The sequence below is a fragment of the Neodiprion pinetum genome, chromosome 6 (assembly GCF_021155775.2).
Source record: "Neodiprion pinetum isolate iyNeoPine1 chromosome 6, iyNeoPine1.2, whole genome shotgun sequence".
Lineage (NCBI taxonomy): Eukaryota > Metazoa > Arthropoda > Insecta > Hymenoptera > Diprionidae > Neodiprion > Neodiprion pinetum.
In genome coordinates, this window is record NC_060237.1 from 3,562,118 (window position 1) to 3,583,054 (window position 20,937).

At 36.2% G+C, this 20,937-nt stretch overlaps 5 protein-coding genes across 13 annotated transcripts; 2 read left to right on the top strand and 3 right to left on the bottom strand.

Moving 5' to 3' along the window:
* Positions 1–173: 173 nt before the first annotated feature.
* wol (Dolichyl-phosphate beta-glucosyltransferase wollknaeuel) lies at positions 174–2,628 on the bottom strand. Of its 2 annotated transcripts, XM_046633405.2 has the most exons (6): positions 2,356–2,628; positions 1,850–2,024; positions 1,581–1,777; positions 1,370–1,478; positions 1,253–1,299; positions 970–1,161 (listed from the first exon to the last, which is right to left on the bottom strand). In XM_046633405.2, the coding sequence occupies exons 1-6, from the start codon at positions 2,416–2,418 to the stop codon at positions 1,105–1,107; spliced, it is 648 nt and encodes a 215-aa protein (XP_046489361.1). In that variant the 5' UTR covers positions 2,419–2,628; the 3' UTR covers positions 970–1,104. The 2 variants fall into 2 exon arrangements, with proteins under 2 accessions (XP_046489360.1, XP_046489361.1); XM_046633404.2 differs by having other exon boundaries at positions 174–1,299; positions 2,356–2,619.
* On the top strand, positions 2,519–4,758 carry LOC124222440 (uncharacterized). Its single transcript, XM_046633411.2, has 2 exons — positions 2,519–3,513; positions 3,597–4,758. The coding sequence occupies exons 1-2, from the start codon at positions 2,996–2,998 to the stop codon at positions 3,829–3,831; spliced, it is 753 nt and encodes a 250-aa protein (XP_046489367.1). The 5' UTR covers positions 2,519–2,995; the 3' UTR covers positions 3,832–4,758.
* Positions 4,088–13,971, bottom strand: LOC124222435 (uncharacterized). 4 transcript variants are annotated; one of them, XM_046633393.2, is made up of 8 exons: positions 13,929–13,959; positions 13,317–13,588; positions 7,971–12,493; positions 6,590–7,755; positions 6,156–6,434; positions 5,380–5,973; positions 5,052–5,146; positions 4,088–4,586 (listed from the first exon to the last, which is right to left on the bottom strand). In XM_046633393.2, exons 2-8 carry the CDS (start codon positions 13,552–13,554, stop codon positions 4,495–4,497), a joined length of 6,987 nt encoding a protein of 2,328 aa, XP_046489349.1. In that variant the 5' UTR covers positions 13,555–13,588; positions 13,929–13,959; the 3' UTR covers positions 4,088–4,494. The 4 variants fall into 4 exon arrangements, with proteins under 4 accessions (XP_046489349.1, XP_046489350.1, XP_046489351.1 ...); XM_046633394.2 differs by having other exon boundaries at positions 5,003–5,146; positions 13,317–13,971; XM_046633395.2 differs by having other exon boundaries at positions 4,998–5,146; positions 13,317–13,971.
* Positions 12,527–16,225, top strand: Dbp45A (putative ATP-dependent RNA helicase Dbp45A). 2 transcript variants are annotated; one of them, XM_046633403.2, is made up of 7 exons: positions 12,527–12,606; positions 14,211–14,355; positions 14,433–14,626; positions 14,701–15,045; positions 15,159–15,331; positions 15,460–15,815; positions 15,938–16,225. In XM_046633403.2, exons 2-7 carry the CDS (start codon positions 14,283–14,285, stop codon positions 16,171–16,173), a joined length of 1,377 nt encoding a protein of 458 aa, XP_046489359.1. In that variant the 5' UTR covers positions 12,527–12,606; positions 14,211–14,282; the 3' UTR covers positions 16,174–16,225. The 2 variants fall into 2 exon arrangements, with proteins under 2 accessions (XP_046489359.1, XP_046489358.1); XM_046633402.2 differs by lacking the exon at positions 12,527–12,606 and having other exon boundaries at positions 14,190–14,355.
* Positions 16,226–17,399: 1,174 nt separating this feature from the next.
* On the bottom strand, positions 17,400–20,412 carry l(2)k09913 (lethal (2) k09913). Of its 4 annotated transcripts, none has more exons than XM_046633407.1 (6): positions 20,256–20,412; positions 19,115–19,241; positions 18,585–18,857; positions 18,200–18,468; positions 17,741–17,918; positions 17,400–17,573 (listed from the first exon to the last, which is right to left on the bottom strand). In XM_046633407.1, the coding sequence occupies exons 2-6, from the start codon at positions 19,205–19,207 to the stop codon at positions 17,433–17,435; spliced, it is 954 nt and encodes a 317-aa protein (XP_046489363.1). In that variant the 5' UTR covers positions 19,208–19,241; positions 20,256–20,412; the 3' UTR covers positions 17,400–17,432. The 4 variants fall into 4 exon arrangements, with proteins under 4 accessions (XP_046489363.1, XP_046489364.1, XP_046489365.1 ...); XM_046633408.1 differs by having other exon boundaries at positions 20,268–20,395; XM_046633409.2 differs by lacking the exon at positions 20,256–20,412 and adding an exon at positions 19,748–19,770.
* Positions 20,413–20,937: the final 525 nt, after the last annotated feature.

The window sequence follows — 20,937 nt, forward strand, 5'->3', positions numbered from 1 at the left end:
AGAGCAACCATATTTTCGTCGTTGTTTCGCGAGTTGCCGTTGACGGCTACATTAGGCGTTTTGAAAGTTTGAACTGTGCATACATCACGGACGTTACAACTTAAATACAGATAATAAAAACGTTTAATATTCCATGGTACTTGGGTTATTGCAATAACACAGAACATTTCAACTTCTGTTTTCTATATCTGATTTTATAGTCAAATAATGGTATAAAATGGGTTGATATAGTTGTGTGGATATGGTAGTAATTACTTGAGTCGACGGCTAATTATAAATTTCAGGTTCAACTATTCAGATATAATAAGAGTATACGTATACATCAAACGATTTATTTGAATATTCAATTTAACAAAAGAGACAACGCTTCAATAGGTTGCTTAATGATTCGATGCTTTCAGTTCTTAAACTCTCGTCATCTTCAATTTATATCTCAGTTATAGAAAAGTTGAAAACCAATCACTTACAATCGTTCACCAGGCTGTCAAGTTTTGTAAAGCAAAATTATTTCATAAGTTTAAATATTGCTATCTTTAAAAAACAAACTGTTCAATCACAGTTTTAATTTTTCTCTCGTGCGTCCACACATTTCAATAATCTGTGTCACAGTATAATAATAACCTACTATTCAGGAACGTTGAAAGTATAAAGCATTTTGCATAGGCAATTACCTCAAACTTCAGAACTAGTTTTTTGAATGATTCTCTTCTCCTTTTCATGTATATGTACCACAGACCAGCAGTTGAATTTATGTAAATTTTCACTAGTACCATCCACTTGTCTATACTGCAGAATATAATCATTGGTTACGAATGATACGGTGATAGTTTTTGTACCATCGGAATCCATCAAATGATCAATCGCTCTTAACTTTGGCTATTTTCCAAGCTCCGATTCTATACTTCAACCAAATTAATCCCAAGTCACGACCCATCTGCAGCCAACTCCATATAGGAACTACCTTAGATCCGTCAATTTCTGTCCAAGTCACAGCGATCTCTGTTATAGGCAAACCTAAAGTTTGTGCAATGTACAACATTTCCACGTCAAAAGCCCACTGTTCTACATGCAATGCATTAAACAACGTTCTTGCGGTTTTGCGGGTCAGAAGCTTAAACCCACATTGAGTGTCTCTAATACCTCTGACACATAGTAGCCAGACTAGAAAGTGAAAACCATGCATTAGGAATATTCGGAATATGGAGCGTTTTGCAGTCTCTTCCTTCTCTAAGTGTGCTCTCGAACCACATACCACAGCATCGGACGATGCTACCTTTTCAGGCTCCTTTGTGTAGTCACCTAAGATAAGAGAAACACCATGAATATTGAATTAAAACTTGCACTGACTGAATACCAAGGTCACACTTACAGCCCAAGATTTGTTGTAAACTAGCTTCCAGTTTTTCAATATCACTAAACTTGGTAGCTCCATCAGCATCGGCAAAGAGAAGTACGCTACCTCTGGCGCTTTGTAAGCCCTAAATCAGAAAAGAAGCTGTTATTGCTAATTAACAAATATTTTGACATTCTTTATGACTTTTTGAAAAGAAACTGTAATAAGGATTTTTCAACAAACTAACCAATCGTATAGCCCCACCCTTTCCTCTGTTTTTGACCAAGCTCAGGACTCGAACAGTATCATATTTACAGCTATAATTCTGAGCAGCCGTGACTGTTCCATCTGTACTCCCATCGCTGACTACAATTATTTCGTAAGTAAATCCAAATCTTTTGCGGCGCTCGAGATACTCAATACATTCATCCAGCATAGGTAGCACTGAAAAATAGAATATCAGGAGCATTTGGGATAAGGTTCTTAAATTTTGCTGTATACATTTCACAAGCTCACATCTCTCTTCTTCATTGTATGCAGGTACTATAATGCTGAGATGTACGCTCCAATCATCAGAAAGAGATGGAAACATTTCTCTTTCTCCCGTATGAAAGTTGTAAAAGTAATTCTCATCCTTGTGACGCCACACTTTGGGATAAGGCTTTGTTGTTGCATAAAGCACCACACAGAACTGAAAAATGAATAAGATAGATACAATGGCTAGATGATAAATTTCCGTTCCATTTATAGTGAAGCATAATTTCTTCACACGTGCATTGCCAGCTGTGATAAGTTATCTTTTACAGTAAATACAAATAAATGTTGCAATTAACGGACAGTCCAAAAATGATGTGAATAGTCTTCAGGAATGAACAATCAAATTTTAAAAATACGATAAAAATATTGAAAACAAATAAAAAGTGGATAAAACAAAACAGGCAACAGGTAGAAAAATACTTGATTTCGAATCAGCTATTCTTTGCCGAAATCAACATAACCTTAACCAAACTGTCAACACCTACCAAAATAAGAAAACACACGGCGAGAAGAGCGAAATATCCAATTAATGCTTCTAGGGCAATCATCCTGGTGATGAATAGTTGACCAAGTATTACTTGATCACTGTTAAAAATGCAAAATATCCGCTCATCCCGTGCCACGTAAATATACTCGCCAACACGGCAATGAGGCGCGCAGCCATTCGATACGTTACAATTCTACGTCACGATACGTCTGTTTGTTTATTGAATCACGTTCCATGTAGTCTTTATGCATGCTTATTCGTTTATAATAAATTTTCTTGGAAATGCCACGTTCAACCTGAAAATACGTTTTGCAATAAATGTTGAATTTAAATGCAACTGTTCTGAAAGGCATGTTGATTGAGGAATTTTTAGAACTAGCATTTGAGGATTATGATACGGACTGAATTAGTTGAAAATACTTTTGTTGTTTAGGCTTAGCTTTTCAAAAGGAATTTGCATCTTGACACACTATCCATGGTATCAACGATGGTAGCTTGTTTAAATGTTTTTGTGATAATCAGTTCCCTTCACAGCAAAAGTTTTTGTTTTAATGTATGTATAAATTACTTCTATTATATATTCAGTAATAGTCAGTTGTAGCTGCTCAAGAATATTTACGGCATAGTTAGTCACTATTATGTCTGAGCCAAACAAAGGTGATGACACTAATACGCAAAATGCAACTGAGCCTGATCAGCAGACAGTGCCAAAGAAGTACCCTTCTCACATCACGCAAAGACATAAATCTGTGAAAACTGATCAAGGCATATCGAAGAATGCGAATGAGAGTGCAACAGCATTGACTGATTCTCCACCTGAAATACTGACACAAGTTGCGCAAGAGCCAACTCAGCCGGAAGTAGATTTATCGAAACTAGTAAACGTCACGAGTGATCCATATGAGCCAGTCAGCTCTCCAAAAATAGACAGCAATCCTGATAGTAAAAGAGATGAAAATCCTCCTCTGGAACAGGTCCCTAAACATTTTTCCGAAAATAAAATAAGTTTAGGTCTGATTGAGGTAGCTGATAAAAAGGAAAGCAAAAAAAAAATTAATCGTAATGACCTAACTGAGGAGGAACTAGATGAAATTTGTGCTGGAAGAGATGGTAATGGAAGGTATACTAAAACAAGAACCCCAGGGCTGGATCCAAGGTAGATCGCTGTACCATTTCCGAATAATATATCTACACAAACTTTTAAATTACCTTACTTTTAAATTAACAAATTTAAATTAGATTCCAGCAAACCAATCAGACATTGAGATGCTTCGTCATGTACACAGACTTCTATCGATGTGAAAATATCCTTGGTGAAGGAAAAGTAGCATGTCAATGGTTCAAAGATGTTTTCACTTCGATATGTCCACTTGACTGGGTTCGCAAGTGGGACGAAGCTCGAGAAGCTGGCCGAATGCCATGGTCAAAAGGCAACAGTCAGGGAAACTTTCCCGGGCATAGTTATGGAGATTGAATCATATCTGATTAATGTACTCAACATCTGTCAAGTAAACTTTTTTTTTAACACAGAACCAAGTAATTCAGAAAATTTATTGAAAAGAAATGTGTTCCCATCCTCCTGTTTTTACAGTCATACCGTCGATGCGAAGTTAAGGTAACTGGAAAGATTGCCGCTTGAATTTCGTTTTAGACGGTTATTGTAGATGAGCATCATTTAAAATTATTTATAATATACTACTCTTAATATAACACACTGAATAAAGTAAACGTTTTGTGCCAAAAAATATTAATTTTATTTTACAGGTACATAAGGGTTAATATTTATATATAAATAGAATATAAAAGAAGAGTTTCTTGATTTTCTTCGACTCCTTTACTTCTTGCGGTGTCTTGAAAACTCAAGTTTTGAGCCATAGTAAATTATTTTGAATTTTATACACATATATAACATCAACCACTTGGAAGTTATACTACACTTTCGTTTGGTTTTCTTTTTTTTCAAATCTTCTTTTACAATTTGTACAAAAAAAAAAAAAATTACGTATTGAACACTCTCATACTACTGTCGTTGATAAAAATTAAAATAATACAGTAACAAGATTTAATTAAAAAGTAACAATGCATATCGTAAGAAGTACAAATAAGAATTTTAATTTCTTTTGTAAAGGTCCTTCAGTTATGAAGACAACTTACCATCTCGAGGTGTCGCCGCAGCAACCAATGGGATGGACTCTGCCGCGGCATACTGCACCTCCGACGGAACATTACCTGTAATTTAGGATGACCAACTCATTAAAGCAGAAGTAAATATCGATAATTGCATTAAAGGGTTCTACTAAGACGTACGATTTTACAGATGTAGTATAAATAAACAAAATTTTAAAAACCTTGAACAATACTCCGATGTTAAAGCTTATGGTACAATATATAACTCGAACTACAGTGTTATGAAAAAGTAATATGCTGAAAATCGACCCGAAATTTCAGTATTTACGGTTATTTGCATTTTTATCATATATACTTGACAACAAATGAATTAGAAATTATTATTCTTCGCGAAGTTTGGGCGTGAAGTTCAAAAACTGAAACTTCGTCGTAACGACAAAACTTCGCACGAAATATGCGCGTGCCAATATATGTGTGACTGTTGCGTGCTTGCGTGTGCGTGTCTAGAACCACCTTACGTATAATTTCTGGCGAGTGCATTTCAGTTAGATGCAGAGAGCTACTAGCCATTTCTGGCAGATTGATGCATAAACTGGCATCCTTCATCTCTGCAGGTCCCCATGAGCTCGTAAGGGCATAGAATACCACTGGGGTCGGTCGTCCTGGATGTTTATGGAATAGAGAAGAAGTTGCTTAGTATCTTAAACGAGTATCGAAAAAACGACATTATTAATATGCCGCAACAATTCGTATGATTTGTAATTGGTCCAAGTATAAATTTTATAAGAATGCGAAAGACCAGAACCCCTGAGTTTTATTTTTTATGAGTCGTCAATAAACATCTATTGTTGAGAACATTGCATGCAGATAGCGTAATCTACTGAAGTCAACCCACCTCGGCACTTTTAGGTGGGTAAGAACAGATTTATAGGGTTGAAGAAGTTTTCGCTGTTCCAGACTGTCCTTTTGACCAATAAGTTCAACTTTTGGACCATCCAAAACGAATTTTGACATGGTAGTTTCACAATCTGTTAAATACTTAGTGACATCATAACTTTCTCCAGAAGGATTCGGGGTGCTGGTTGACTGTGGTAAATTTTCGCAAACACTGCCTGGCAAAAATACCGCTGTTGTGCTGTCCTGGAGTTTTAGCGTTTTTGTTTCTGATACACCAGTTTGTTCTGCCTCCTCTGCCGCCGTAGGTTCCGGATTAGAATTTGAGTGATCTTCCGTTAATGCGACACTAATAGTGATTACAGATTCATCATCTTTCTCTTTACTACTTCCCTGAGAGATACTCTGCGGCGATTGAATCGCAGGACTATCCAGACAGTGGTCAATACTGTTTGTTGAACTCTGAGGATGAACTTGGCTTGGAACATCGCCTCTGTCTACACTGAGAGAAGCTTTTTTTTTGGATAATTGGCGAGTACATCCAGCAACTTGTTTCAGCCGATTATTCAACAGCTGCGCACCTGCAGCTGGTATCCTGAAATATGTGCAGACTAGTGATTTCTGTTGCAAAAAAGAATATGCAATACATGAATATTATGTAGAGTCATCTGCAATAAATAAAATTATTTGATTGATTAGATTTTACCTATTTAGCATAAACTAGTTATCAGCTAAAAATATTATAACCCTCTTGTTAATACTGAAATGAAATCATACTTATAGTTAGCTCCAATAACTAGACATCCTAATCCAAGACAGATTCTGGTCATCTTCACACACTCCCTTCTACCGCTGTTCAACTTTTCATAAGCAACAATGATGTTGGGCACCATTTTATTGACTCGATCACGTTGTGCCTGAAGTCTCTCCTCTGCCAATTTGAGTTGTTCTTGAAGTTTTTTCACTTCCAATACAGCACGTGTTTGTACATCTCTTTCCATTTCAAGCTGTCGCAAATTCCCAGATATGTCTGATAAATCATCCAGAATAGCATACCTGTATTAAGAAATACTTCCTGATTGCTCTTCATTACCAAAAGTTAACGGATTTCATAACAATAAAATCGCAGATAGTTATTACCCTGAGTCTTAACTACTTGCCGAAAGTATTATGACAATCAATAAATTAGATAATTTCACTTTGTTGCTCACCGTTTCTTTACTAAATTGTGCTCTACATTAGCCAAGTAAGATTTCTGTTCACTAGATGGTAACACGGAGATTGAGTCCAGCTCCTTCTTAACATCACCTCTAATCTTTTCCCAGATATCTTTGTTATTTCTTAATTTTTTTGGTTCGTTTACAGATGATTTTGAAACCCCACAATTTTTATTATTACTTTCGGGATTTCCAGATTCCAGTTTGGAGTTATCACTGTTTTCGTTTCTTGAAAGAATAACTGTAGATGCCGAGGAATTTATCAAAGTACTATTCTTTGAATTCTCTCCCTCCCTGGAAATAACTAACGTCGATGCCATAGAATCTACTGAACTATCACGTTTATCGCTGACATCGATTGCCGTTGTGGTTTTTCTGGAATCCATGGAAGGGGAAATGGAAGCAAATCTTGAGGTGGCAGTTATATCAGTCTGATTCTTTTCAATATTCGTAGAAATCTCGGTTGGAGTAAATTCCTGGGGGCTGACTTCTTGAAGTTCTTGATTATTGGACACAGTTAATTTCGTATTCAAGTTTGTACCTCCTCCTAGGCTGACTGTTCTACCAGTCTTTCCTTGTTGCAGTTGTACATGAACATTTTTTAAGTTTGACTGACCTTTCATGAAAACTGTAGAATCGTGGGTGTCTTCAGTATTCACTGTATCTTTGGTTGATTTTACCGCTGTTACTAGCCTAGATTGTGATGTGCTCACAGGAATGTACAAGTCAGTTGATTTTTTAGAGGCTATCTTAACATTCGTCGTTTCATTTGGAATTTGAATGCTAAGATTTGAAATGGATGGTGTTGAACCATCTGCTTTACTAACAACAGAGGTCGCTCTTGATTTACCACTAGAAATAGTAGTTTTCAAATTGTTCTGAACACTAATATTCCACAATTTATAATCTTTGCTAGTTGTGGTCATTAGTGACTGAGAATTTAAAGGAGCATTATAATTTTGCCTTGAAGTTATGGGAGATGCTACTGGGCTGGCAGGTGACAGCGGACCAGGTGGAGTACCGCTACTTTTACTGCTCGGAGATAGCGGTGAACTGTTATTTCCTAGCACTCGGTGTAACTTCATCTTTTCACGTTCTAAAATCTGTTGCTTCAGACGGCGGTACTCTTCCTGTTGTGAAATTGGTAGATGACGAACAGCCTGTAAGATTAACATAATACATAAAGAGCACTTGATAGAGAAGGTCGTTGGATAACAAAATTATTGAACTAAGCATTGGACAATTGTTTTATTATTCTACCCGGTTCGGAGTTCAAGAAAATTTCGGTAAATTACTGAGAGAACTTCTGTCCCTGTAAATAAAAGACTGTTATTTTATGAATGGGTATTTGCAAAGAAAGATGTTGTTTCCTCACCAATGGAGTTGCGGATAGTACAGGTGATTTCCTATGTGTAGATGGTGCTGGACTGACAGGCTTTTGTGTTACAGCAGTTTTCGTCGAATTGGGATTGGCGGCTGCTGCAGTTTCTTGCTTTTTTCTGACATCTTTCAAAAATAAGTCAACGCTTCTCTCAAATTCCGACATTGGAATAGATAACGCTGGTTTCTGTTCAGATCTATTGGAATTCACCAGTTCTTGGTGATCTTTATTTAGTAATTCCGTTTCATTTTCACTTTCAGAGTCCGAGGCAAGATTTATAACAAATCTCTGTGTTTCTGATAATGGATTAGTTATCATACTCCTTGATCTACTCCCATCCACCAATTTATTAGCATGTAAACTTATTTGGTTCAATGTTTTGTGGGCATTAGTGATCACTGCTGCCTTTTGTAAGTTCAATTTCTTTTGAAACAAAGTGTTCTGATACTTCTTAGCATTATTGACAACTTTAGTGCTCGCAGATATCGGAGTTTTTTTAGCAATTTTCTTTGGAGGTCCTTTGCCACTTGCTGAGATCGATCTTTTCCTTGAAAGAGCTGTAGAGAGTGTTGATTGATCATGAGTCACATTTTCAGGTAATATACTCTTCGCTGTCACAGCATCAGATGTTACTACTTCGGACAATGGTCCTGGAATTGAATTTTTCACAGGTGGATTACTTAACGATGAGGTGTGGCTTGACAATGGCAGTGTAGAATCGCTGCTTGAGTTATAAACCAAAGATACCGAAGTCTTTGCGGCAAGAGTATTTGGCAAACCTTCGACAGACTCTGTGCTTGTGTTTGGTGAGCTGTACGACAGATTCGCTAAAACTGTCGTTTTTGTAATTGTATTCATAGGTTCAGGTGGCTTACTCCGCTTTGCCAATGAGGCAAGAAGAATAGCTCTGAGCGCCTCTTCGTCTTCATCGATGCTACTTCTTCTCCGCTTATTTGCTTCAACTTTTTGGCACATCATGTTTTCCAATATCGAATCTCCAGAACCTTCACTATGAATGTTGGCAATAGATGCGGAAGGTTTACCTTCCGTATGGCAGGTGGTTGAGGTATTTGAAATATTTGCAATAGTTTCATTTACATCATTAATTTTTTGTACATTAGCATTGATAGTTACCGTATCTGATATGCTATCATTCGAAGTATTTTCGTGAATACCTAATTCTGTTTTCGAATGCTTTGCACTACTGTAATTATTGCCTTTTTCTATACTTACAGAACGAGTTTGTGGTATAAAAGTCTCTTTAGGTTCTACAAACATGGGAGCAGGTTGCGTCACCTGCTTAGTTTCTTCTGGCTTCCTTCTATCAGTCAGCGAATGGTGATTCATTTCCATTCCTTTATCATTTAGTTTATCTGCAGACGGTGTTTTCAAATCATTCGATAGCCTAAAAGATTTTTTATCACTCCTCCTCTCATTCTTACTGTTTGAAACAGACTGAATCTTACTTCGCCTGTTGCTCTCTCTGCTACTTTTTTGTACCACGGGTTTCTGTGACTTATTCCTTGAATTACGAGTTTTCTGCGCAGAGATTTTGGGACTATGAATTTTTCCTGATCGATTAGACTTTGAATGCTGTTTGCAACGCAAAACAATTTCTGGACTAATAGATTCTTCAGGCGCTATAGCATTTGCAACGGTTGTTACTGTATGTTTGGTTCCTATACTTTTATTGTTCATCAACGATTTACTTGTATGCTTCGATTTGGTTCTAGCTGGCTTGCTTGTTTTTGATTCTTTTTTCCTCTCTACGTCGGTACTCCCATTCCGTTTTTTGGCTGATTCTTTCTTAGAATTTCTTAACGTATCACTATGTCCTTGGTATTGTGCAACAGTTGTTTGGAATTCTGATACAGATTCTGGTAATTTTCCTATTGTTTCCACAATTATTGAACGAGTTTCTAACTGTTGCACCTGATCAGTTGACATGCGCGTTTTGCTTGAAGACCGAATTGCTTGTTTATTTTGTGACGGTGCTGGTTGATCATTTTCGGAATTCTCATGATCTTCTAGAGTTGCATTATCATTGGCAGAAAAATTGAATGCAGATGGTTTAACCATGTTGAGATGAGGTTTTTTAATCACAGGAGCAAGTTTGATGGGTTTAAAGAGTCGACTACTATTAGTTGATTCAGTAGAAATCTCTACAGGTTGCATTTCTGCGCTCTTGAAAGCTGGTTCAAGATGAGGATCAATTTTTTTAGGAGGCAACGGTTGCTGAAGATTTTTGTTTGACCTCAAAATTGATGCGGGTACTAGAGATTTGTTTACCAAAGTTGGAATTTTATTAGCATCTTTCGTAACATCTGGAACTCCTTGAAGATACAACGGTTCTTGGCTAAGTTTCAATATCTCTTGAGATATGGCATCAGGAATATGAATTTCTATATCTCTAAGCTCTGCAGGCATAGGGACTAGCGGACTTCCATCCAAATCTGTCTCTGGCAAATCATCTACCTCGATCATAGTGTCCTCAGGAGAATTCAGCAATGAATTAAAAGCAGATCCGATATCTGCATCCATTGACGAGGTTTGTGACATGTTTTCTTTTTCTATCTCCACCATTTTCTTAGGGCAATCTATTGGCGACAATGCTAAATTTTCTGTGATGTTGCTGTTTGATATTTTACTAATATCCTGTGATGAAGTTGAAATTAGGTTGATATGAATTAACGCACTTCTATTACGTTTGCTTTTTTTCATATCGGATTCTTGGAAATGTGAAACATTAGAAAACAATGGTGTAGTATTCAATTCAAAATCACACACTGGAGTATCTGTTGGTGAGTAAGGAGTATCAGGTATGTGATTGGGGTCTGAATTACAGTGGGAATCAACTTGGGGCGACAAGTATATATCAGGAGTAGTGATGGGCTCCGATGGAGAGTAAGGTGTAGTAGGTAAATAATCACCCAACTGTGGACAATGATTATTTTCTAATATCTGAGTCATATTATTTGGAAAACAGGGTGAACTTGTGGGAGACTGTGAACTTGGAAGAACATGTTTACTTGAATCAACATTATTTTCAGACATTTTGTTCAGTGGGAGATAAGATGCCCCTGTTAGTGTTTTAATCTTCGCACTTCCTAGAACTTGTAAATCTAAATTGTCCGAAACTGTTATCTGACTAGTTGGTGTGATAAATGATACATCTGAATGATGAATACCAAGCAGCTCCGTGTCTACGGGAATGTTTTGCGAGATTCGATCAGTAGGTGAATAAGGTTCTGCTTCTTTTTCTTTATCCAGTTCTACTTCGGAATCCAATTCCATGTCTTCAGGATTAGTATTCTCATTAAGCTCTCTAGTAGGTGTAACCGGTGGCGTTTCAAATTTTTTTTCTTCCTCATCAGGAATAGGAATACTGTCTAAGAAGCTCTGACTGAATGGGCTTTCTGTGTTAGTCCGAGCAGAGGGTGGACGTTTTTTCGATTTACCTACCATTACTCCGCGTTGCATTCTGTCTTGATGCTTCTTCACCACGGCTGACCGAAGAGCAATCATGCGTAATTCCAAATCCTCGACATCTTCATCAATATTATTAATCTCCCGCTGTGTACTTTCTTTAAGTTCCGTATCTTCTTGAACCTTTTCATTTTTTTTTGGTTTAGTTTCCAACGCCATTTTACGTAAAAGTGCCAAGTCTTCCTCATCGTCGTCATCTTCAACAAATTTACTCTCTCTATTTGACTTCATTGTAAAGTCACTACTCCCATTATCAGCTTTAATCATGTTATTCAACTTGTCCTTTAAAGAAGGTCTGTGTTCCTTGAGTTTATCTACATTTCGATTCGCTGATAGTGAGCCAACTGTCTTCAAATGCCTGACCTTCTTCAAAAGTTTGTTGACATTGCCGTACATGTCAATATAAGTATTCGTCGGGGACATAGAACTCCTGAGCTGCCTTCTAACGGGTGATTTTACAGGTGAATGAGGCGATAATCTTCTACCTGGAGATCGAGGCCTACGAATAGGTGATTTTCGCAAAACAGGTAACCGTGGATGTCCTAATGGTGACCTTGATTTAATAAAAGGTGATCTCCCTCTACCGATGGGTGACCTATGCCTTCTCATGGGTGATTTTGCAATTCTGGACCTATTGTAAGGAGATCCTGGACGTTTATGTGGAGAATTTGACTCTCTCCGATGTAGCCTCGGCAAGTGATTATCCTTTAAGACTTGTGAGTCATGCTTTTGTATAACAGAAGATTCAGGCATTAGATTAGTCGCAGTATTTACTGCGGCATTTTCAGCAGTTACGGACGAGATTTGAGACCGTTTTTTTTTTCTACGCTTTCGGACCTTTGTGGTTTTTGTTTGCGGTATAGTCAGTACTTGTTTAACAGTGTCAGCAAGACCGACAATCTCCATATCACTATCACTCGAGATTGGTATGAGGTCATTATTATTTTCTTGTAAAGTAGATGAGCAGTGCTTGGAACCAGAATAGCCAGAATCTTTGGTGTGGTCACAGTTTTCTTTTTCTTGTACTGCATCTTAAGGGGAAAAATATTCTGCTTACAGATTAGAAAAGTGCAACACGGATATTATAAATACAAAAAAATATAATGAATAAATAAATATAAACCATCAACTATGCATGCAAAAGGTAACTACGCCGTTCTTTCGGTAATAATCAAAGGTAGCTCAATGATCAAATATTAGATTACTTGTATTACTCAGGGATTTCAAAAGAAATCAAATTACCAAATTATTACTTTGGAAACTCTTTACCAGAATGACATTATTGAAATGACTCGGTCAATGATTCACTTTATACTGAGCTCAATATTTTTCTAATCCTGGAATAGTTATGAGCTTGATCGTTCAAGGCATTCGTAGAATTGAAGTCAGAAAATATTTACGAGATGATTTGAACGTTAGACAAAATATTGAAGTTACAAACTTAGGAAACGTGCTTTTCACTGTTTCATTTTCATTTCAAACTTCTGAATTCTAGTAATTATCTCCGAAAAACAATTCCTTTAGGTATAGGAACACATCAATAATTTTTTTTTTTCAAGGTAGCCTAGACTTGTAATAAAACAGATTCTAATACTTCCAAGTCTGGACAATTTTTTTTTGAGAATGCAAGTAGAGTAGTATACCTCGAATTCGTAGTAAATTTAATTCACTGTGCTCAGTGTGAACTGAGTGTAATTTTCCTTACTTCCACTGTATTAAAACAATGATAAATTAGGAAAATCGCATTCAGTACCGACTCGTGAACGGTCAAACTCATTGCAAAGCAAATGAAAGTTGACGTTTCCATCAACATTCAAGTGATAATAAAGAGAAAGAAATCATTTTTTAAATCACCTTTTTTCATCGAGCTTTTCAAGGTGTTTGTTTTTGTTGGCGCAACGCACCAAATGGCGCATTGTTTTGTGGACAAACAGATAGGACACTGCCCGGCTGTTCTGCGTCTCAAATTGCACCTGTCATTGAGTTGGCCTTCTTCCGAGGAGCTTACATCTTCCAATGATATTTCACCCTCTTCTTTCTCGTCCAATATTTCAATGACTTCGGTACAACCGCTTGATAAATCACTAGCCATTTTTTTTACTTCGTACTTGTGAAGCTATAATTGACTGATCGAGTATTATCATAAAAATTATCTCACGAATATTCGTAGAGCATTGTCAGAACATATTATATGCTATACCAATTTAACATGTGTATAGAATACACCATGCTAAAACTGATTATTTCTTTTTTACTTTATCTTCCCCAATCTTATCAATTCAAGGTTAATTACGCACAATAGCGATTCTATGAATTATCAAAGAAATGTACTACATTCTAAGCTGGATATTCACAGCAATCCTCTTCTAGGCAACGGCTCATCGTTTACGACAACCGATCATGAAAAATTAACTGTGTAACGGTTCCAGGGATGTCGTATCACATAAAATAACGTTATTCACTTACTACATTGTTCGCACATCTCTTCGTTATCGCCATGACACTAATCTGGGTGGTGAATCGGTTTATGAACGCTTTGTGTATTCATTGTGTCATATCGAGTGTTTTCATTGGTTATTTCTGACCAAATATTCGCTTTGATACGTGCACAGAATGCACCAAAATTTTAGTACAGCCCTCTCGCGGTGAAACAGAAGCATTAAATGTAACCCAACCAACCTGCGTTCAGAAAATCTGCGCAACTAAATTAAAATTATATATCATGACGTTAATCACTTTCAACTGCAGAGCATGCAGGCATGCGGGTGCGTGAATGTGGAGAACAAAAATATAACCTAGAAAATTGATACCTCGTCAAAAATGATTGACAAAGTAAACTCGTTCGTCGATCTGAAGCTCAATTCCTGGATTGTCAAACAATGTAATTCCATTGGTACGTCAGATTAATTTTTTTATACACAGTACGAATAGCTGCGTGAAAAATAATTTAATCTTCGTGACAATTCTTAGGATTGAAAAAGCCTACTCCTATTCAAGCCAACTGTATTCCTCGAATTTTGGCTGGAGAAGATTGTATCGGCTGCGCTAAAACTGGAAGTGGCAAAACTTTGGCTTTTGCTTTACCCATTCTACAAAAGCTATGCGAAGATCCATATGGAATATTTGCTCTTATTCTTACTCCAACAAGGGAATTGGCGTTTCAGGTGTATATCGTACAAACTCTTGCTTGTGATCCAATATTTACAACTGTTCTGCTAATATCAGAATTTCTATTTAGATTGCAGATCAGTTTTCAGTGATTGGTCAAGCTATAAACTTGAAAAAATCAGTCATTGTTGGCGGAATGGATATGATGATTCAGGGAAAAGAGTTAGCTAAGCATCCTCATATTGTTGTTGCTACTCCTGGGCGTTTGGCTGACCATTTAGAAAGCTGTGATACATTTACTTTAAAAAGAATTAAATTTCTGGTGCTTGATGAAGCTGATCGTTTACTCAGCGGACAATTTGATGAGCAGATTAAAACAATATTTCAAGCTTTACCCAAACAAAAACAGTCCTTACTCTTCAGTGCTACTATTACTGATGCCTTGGATCAAGTTCAGAAGGTCTCTTCAAACAAGGTAAAAATATATTATACTTTCTCACACATGCAGAGAATTTTTCTATCGCTTATTGCCAGTTAATTTTTTATTATTATTAATCAAAAATAGAATTTCATAATGTGCTTTCATAGGTTTACATGTGGGAATCTAAGGAGGAATCTGGTGTAGCAACGGTTGACCAATTAGAGCAGCATTACGTGCTGAGCCCAAAAGAAGCTCGAGACGCTTACTTGGTTGAAGTAATCAGAATGTTTAGAAGCAATAACAAAAACGGATCTATTATGATTTTCACAGATACTTGCAAGTGAGTAAGCTAAACGTGTGCATTTCAAATACTTCAACTACTTGGTAACTCTTTAATAACGATGCAATGTAAAAGTAATACTATGCCTGAATTATACAATTTATTACACATTTATAATTCTTTTGCAGGAATTGTCAACTACTGTGCATGACCCTAAACGAAGTTGGTTTTACAAATGTTGCTCTACATGCAATGATAAAACAAAGAGAAAGATTATCAGCCCTCAGTAAATTCAAATCAAACCATGTAAGGATACTTATTGCTACTGAGGTTGCTGCCAGAGGATTGGATATTCCAACGGTAGAATTAGTAATCAATCATACAGTCCCCAATATTCCAAAAGAGTATATTCACAGAGTGGGAAGAACAGCGAGAGCTGGGAGAGGTGGAATGGCTATTACTATAGTGACACCAAATGATATTAAATTAATCCATGCCATTGAAGAAACTATTGGAACGAAACTGACAGAGTACAAAATTGATGGTAAGTAGATTCAAGAAAATTGAGTTACCAAAATTATTAAATTTGATAGTAAATATTGACAGAATAATCTACTTAAGCAAAAATTAATTATCGGATTTTTTTTTGTCAATTTACAATTGCAGATAAAGAAGTTGTGACAATTTTTACCCAAATATCTGTGACGAAACGAGAAGCTGAAATAAAGCTTGATGAGACTGACTTTTACGAAAAAAAGTTAATAAATAAAAGAAAAAAGCTGATTTTGGAAGGGAAAGACCCTGATGAAGAAGAGGAAAAACTGATGAAAAAAATTCAGAAACACAGGAAACCAATGAAAAAGGCAAAATTGAATAACATAGAAAGCAGTAGTTCAAGCTGATATATCGGTACAAATGTATTTACAAAACGAAATATATTTTGCATTAATATTATTAATACTGTGTTTTCTATCAATATCTGATCCCTGTATTTTACTTGTATTACAACACGCCACTTACCTCACCTACCATACTATGATTCTACAGCATTAGTATAAGAATGTTACAAATAATCGAATGTTGAATCATTGAATTCATCTTAACGTGTATGATATTTTAACTGTATGTAAGATTCAGTACATTTTAGTATCAAAGAGGGGAATAACTGGATATGTTCAGCATCTAATAAAGGGCTTTCACGACTCGTTTCATTGAAATTATTTATGATGAAACGAGATCTAGTGAAAACTCATCTTTTCATTTTCTAGGTGATTACAATAACTTCCTGTTTTCTCAGAAAACAGAGAAACGGCCAGTTAAATAATAATTTCCAATATTAAGTATTGTGCATTTCTACAAACATTAAAGTTGAATTCGCAAGTCAGTCCATAAAGTAAAAGTAGACCATGAGTTCGCTGTAGACGTTAAGTTAATTCCTGAGTACGTGACACAAATTACAGGTACGGTCCCTACCTATATCATTACTTATGTGGAAACATTCCTCAATATTAGATTCACATAATCATATTCCTTTTGCTTTATAGCGGATACACGCTCGCTAATTAATGGGGTCAGCCGGTAAACGAACGTTCGTGATTTACCGTGTAAGGATTAGATGTATGTGAAGTTAGAATCTCGAAAATATTTAATCTGCATTGTAGTATTTACTTGTAACAAATTTTTTTGTACTTGAAGAAATTTATTTCGTCAAAACACATGAATGAAAGATAGACCATTTTCCTATGTAATATACGCTTATGACTTAAACTTGTATATACATAATTCTAAAATTTCATCAGTCCTTGTAAAATATACTGATCACATTCGATAGGAATTTATTGTATTATCAGCCTGCCTTGAATTAACTATTGAGCCCTTTAGTGTGCAGAGTTACGAACTAGTAGAAAAAGGTAAACACATAGATATCTTATCTAACTGAATAACAGTTTCGTACAATTATGCCATGGTTCATTCACATTGGTAATGTGGCAATCGTATCTCGCGACATTTCGCCAAAGGCTCGATTAAAAATTAATTATGCGACGGCAAGGCATTTTTATACTTTCAAGGTTCAGTAAAATCAATTAATATTGCCAGCGTAGTTAACCACGTTAATATGGAACCTATGAAAATTTGAAGTATATTTATTTAATAGTCGAAATTACATGCGGGCTCTGATCTTTTCTTCATTTCGTATTAATCCCAGTTTATCCAGAAACGTGTACAATTCTGTAACATACTCTTTAGGGTGCTTGTGAAAGTGTCCAACATGAGGGGATGTTTCAAAAATTTTCATGTATGTCTGAAAAAGGAATTTCAAATTTTAACAATCTTCATCGCTAAATAGGTTGTTAAGTGATCAAGAAAAACGATACGACGGATTATAAATTGAGTGTACATATTTACTCAATTTCAATTATTATTAAACCATATTTTTTTATTAAAGACGTAATTATTCGCAATACTAACCTCAATACCCAGAGAATCCCAAGAATCTTTCACCCTTTGGTTACACTTCAGAGCTCCCACAGGATCAGTCTTGCTGACCAAAAACAGAGCCGGAGCATGTACTAAATTTGTGTGAAACAGTTGACTAGAACGAATGTAGTACTGTGTTGCTTGCTTGTGAAATGTTGCCAAATGATACCTATAAAGTTGATGCGTAAGTTAATAATAGTGCAGAAAATAGTACACGTTGGACAAATCAGTGATAGCGTATTGTGAGCAAAGAAAACAGAACGTCAAAAATTGTATTATTAATGGTATGGGCTAAAAACATTTCTTCTGCATGCCACAGCTCATTATTGGGAGCAGAAAAACTTCAGGAAAAAAGGCTCAAACTAATAAGAGATTCCAGAGTTCAAGTTAAAATAAACAGTGAATTAGAGTAAAGATAATACACACTAAAATGAGAAAATTCAAATGTACTCGAGATATTTTTTCATCACTCCTTGGAGCATGGCATTATTTGGAAAGACTGCAAGCGGGGTTCCAATTGATATTTCGCTAATGTCAGCCGCACTGTCCCAAATTTGCCCGACTATACGTTCAATAACAGGATCATATTTCTGCCGATTGTTAATTATTAGGTCCAAAGTTTCACCCCACATGTAACCACCAACAGAAAATCCATGCAAAAGCACTTGACGGTAGTTCTGATTCTGTTCCAAAAATGCGAGTAAATCTGCTGCGACCAGCTGAAAGACATACTTATGTTGCTCATATTTATCAAAGAATTGTTCATAGCGTTTATAGAATTCAAATAAGTACTCGAGGTATAAATGCATTTGTATTTTCCGGTAGTTATACTCACACGGGATCCTTTCACTGGCCAAATAAGTTGCCACGGACTGATCGAAACAGTCACTACATCAAAGCCCTGTTCCATATAGAAGTTTGCAAATTTCATAATATGTTTTCTTTTGGATAACAGCCACGATAAGATAACAAGTAAAGGACGACCTTCAGGCATGTTCAATTGAAAATTACTACTCTGTGTCCCAACATTATTATCCTGCGATATAAGCTCAATATTTTTCGAAATATGGTGAGTTGATAATAATCTGTGGGTAAATATACTAGCCACCTGAAATCAAGAAGGGTTTCATCTATGTTAATAAAAAAAAACATATACAGATTACGAAATGGGCAGTATGTTACTTGCAGTACGTATGTATAATACATAGTGAGTAGAAACATTTGGATATAATTACCGATGCAAATAAGTTATGACTACAAACAATAAGTCTATTACGATACAGGATTTCAAAAATATACACAGTGTTCAGACGATGAATATAAGTGAATAAGTAGTCGCCGATTACGAAAGACATTTTTTCTCACCAAACGTTGATTGTCTTGTAACAATCGAACCCGAGTATGGAATTGAGCTGAAGTTCTCCCAAAAACTGAAAGAGCCACTCTTATCGCCGTCATGTTTCAATTTGACTTATTAAAATCCAAGTAATACCTAAAATATAAGAAACAAATTTCCTTATTTCCATATTATATTTCACGAGTAGAAATTGAGCAATGAACGATAAACTTCGATTTAATAACTCAGAATTGCCGAAATTGCGAAGTTGTGTTAATAAATTGTTTTTAATCTTCAAACCATTTTACATTTATTGTCACCTTTTATTATTATTTTAATCGTCTACTGTGTAATCATTAAGTCTAATATAAATTGAGCGTTCTATGTATTTCAAAAATGCAATAATGAAGTTGATTGCAACGAAACCCTGGCAAATAGCTGCATACGCGGATGGGGTATTTAATTATAAGGTATTGTATACACGAATGCGATACAGAATATTACAACCTGATAATATAATTTTAAGTAAATTTCTAGTTGCAATGCGACGTTTTGAAATACTGCGTATCAACAACACACGCGAATTGAAATTCTTCATTAATATTTTCTTATTTTTCCCCGAGATTTTTCCCCCGTTGTATTGAGGACCGTAATCTGTTTACTTGAAGATTTGAACGTGTCCAAAAAGTAGCATGTGTATGTAATATGTACAGTCGCGGTTGCTGCAATAGTTTCGCCGTGCTTATACCGTTAGAAACCTTATATTTCACGAAAGGACTAACGGCGATGTTGATTCTTTTGTTCTCATTTATACCACTTATCGATCGTTAGTCGATGTTCGCACACATCCCCTTTTATAAATTAATAAATAACCATCATTCGCGCCCACATCGAGCGGCATCGAGTAAAACACTTGTCTCGTTTTGCCGTCGGAATCTGGATTGATAATGGCACGTATTTTGCGTACAGTGCGTACATGTCACAAGAAGTAAATGCAATATCGCATCGCAACACGTTGTGTCGTAAAAACATATCAAACATTCGGTAGAAATATATCACAGCAGAAGAAAGCAAGCCAATAAAAACGCGGTAAAATACACTTTTGACTGATTCAAAAAAATTTTCTTATCTTTTTCTTTTTTGTAATCACGTACGATCTATTATACGAACCTAAATACAGACCGGTATACGGAACATGAAACTGAAGGCCGGTTCTAATATTATTGCCGACTGCCGATGTGCCGAGTCGCAAGGAACGTAGCGAAGTAACGGCGAAGCTTCCCATACTCGAGCTTTGACCAAGCTGAGGCTAACCATTGAAACATATATCATTGCCCACAGGCTACCTGTCACTTATCAGCATATGTGCATCCGTGTGACAAGCTGGCTGTGACGTTATGATAATTGCTTCCTTACCCGCCACGCGTTCGCATTTACATTTATTCTAATATGACCGCATACTTACTTACAATCTACACTTACACAAAAATAGGTGATAAGGTTAAAATGTTCTTTCGGATAATAAGCTGTTAGAATAGAAACATTGCAAGCATGCACGCGTAACATGCATCGAGCATATCTTGCGCATGTGATCGGAAAATGAGTTTTGCTTGGATCTGTACTTTTTGCCAATTAAATACGCGGCATTAACAAAAACCAGGACTGCCGTTAGTATTTTGAAACTTCTGACACGTGTGTTGCTTTCAAAAGACATGCGGTCGTCACGTGAAAAAATTTGCAGACGTTTCGGGTCTTCTATCGCAGCTGTGGATGTACACGAATTATAATCTTTCGTAATATCTGCGTTTTATCTCCAGTTTTAAGATTACTTCGTAAGCGATTACTGTTTCTG

Bases quoted from the DNA above. Each gene is read 5' to 3' on its own strand.
- Dbp45A (XM_046633403.2), top strand. From the start codon at position 14,283: ATGATTGACAAAGTAAACTCGTTCGTCGATCTGAAGCTCAATTCCTGG. The intron at 14,356-14,432 runs GTACGTCAGATT...GACAATTCTTAG, and splicing joins CAAACAATGTAATTCCATTG to GATTGAAAAAGCCTACTCCT. The intron at 15,046-15,158 runs GTAAAAATATAT...GTGCTTTCATAG, and splicing joins AGAAGGTCTCTTCAAACAAG to GTTTACATGTGGGAATCTAA.
- LOC124222440 (XM_046633411.2), top strand. From the start codon at position 2,996: ATGTCTGAGCCAAACAAAGGTGATGACACTAATACGCAAAATGCAACT. The intron at 3,514-3,596 runs GTAGATCGCTGT...AATTTAAATTAG, and splicing joins ACCCCAGGGCTGGATCCAAG to ATTCCAGCAAACCAATCAGA.
- LOC124222435 (XM_046633393.2), bottom strand. From the start codon at position 13,554: ATGGCTAGTGATTTATCAAGCGGTTGTACCGAAGTCATTGAAATATTG. The intron at 12,494-13,316 runs GTGATTTAAAAA...TTTCCCCTTAAG, and splicing joins GAAAAGCTCGATGAAAAAAG to ATGCAGTACAAGAAAAAGAA. The intron at 6,435-6,589 runs GTGAGCAACAAA...TTCTTAATACAG, and splicing joins CACAATTTAGTAAAGAAACG to GTATGCTATTCTGGATGATT.
- wol (XM_046633404.2), bottom strand. From the start codon at position 2,418: ATGATTGCCCTAGAAGCATTAATTGGATATTTCGCTCTTCTCGCCGTG. The intron at 2,025-2,355 runs GTAGGTGTTGAC...TTCATTTTTCAG, and splicing joins CCGTGTGTTTTCTTATTTTG to TTCTGTGTGGTGCTTTATGC. The intron at 1,300-1,369 runs GTAAGTGTGACC...CTCTTATCTTAG, and splicing joins TTTACAACAAATCTTGGGCT to GTGACTACACAAAGGAGCCT.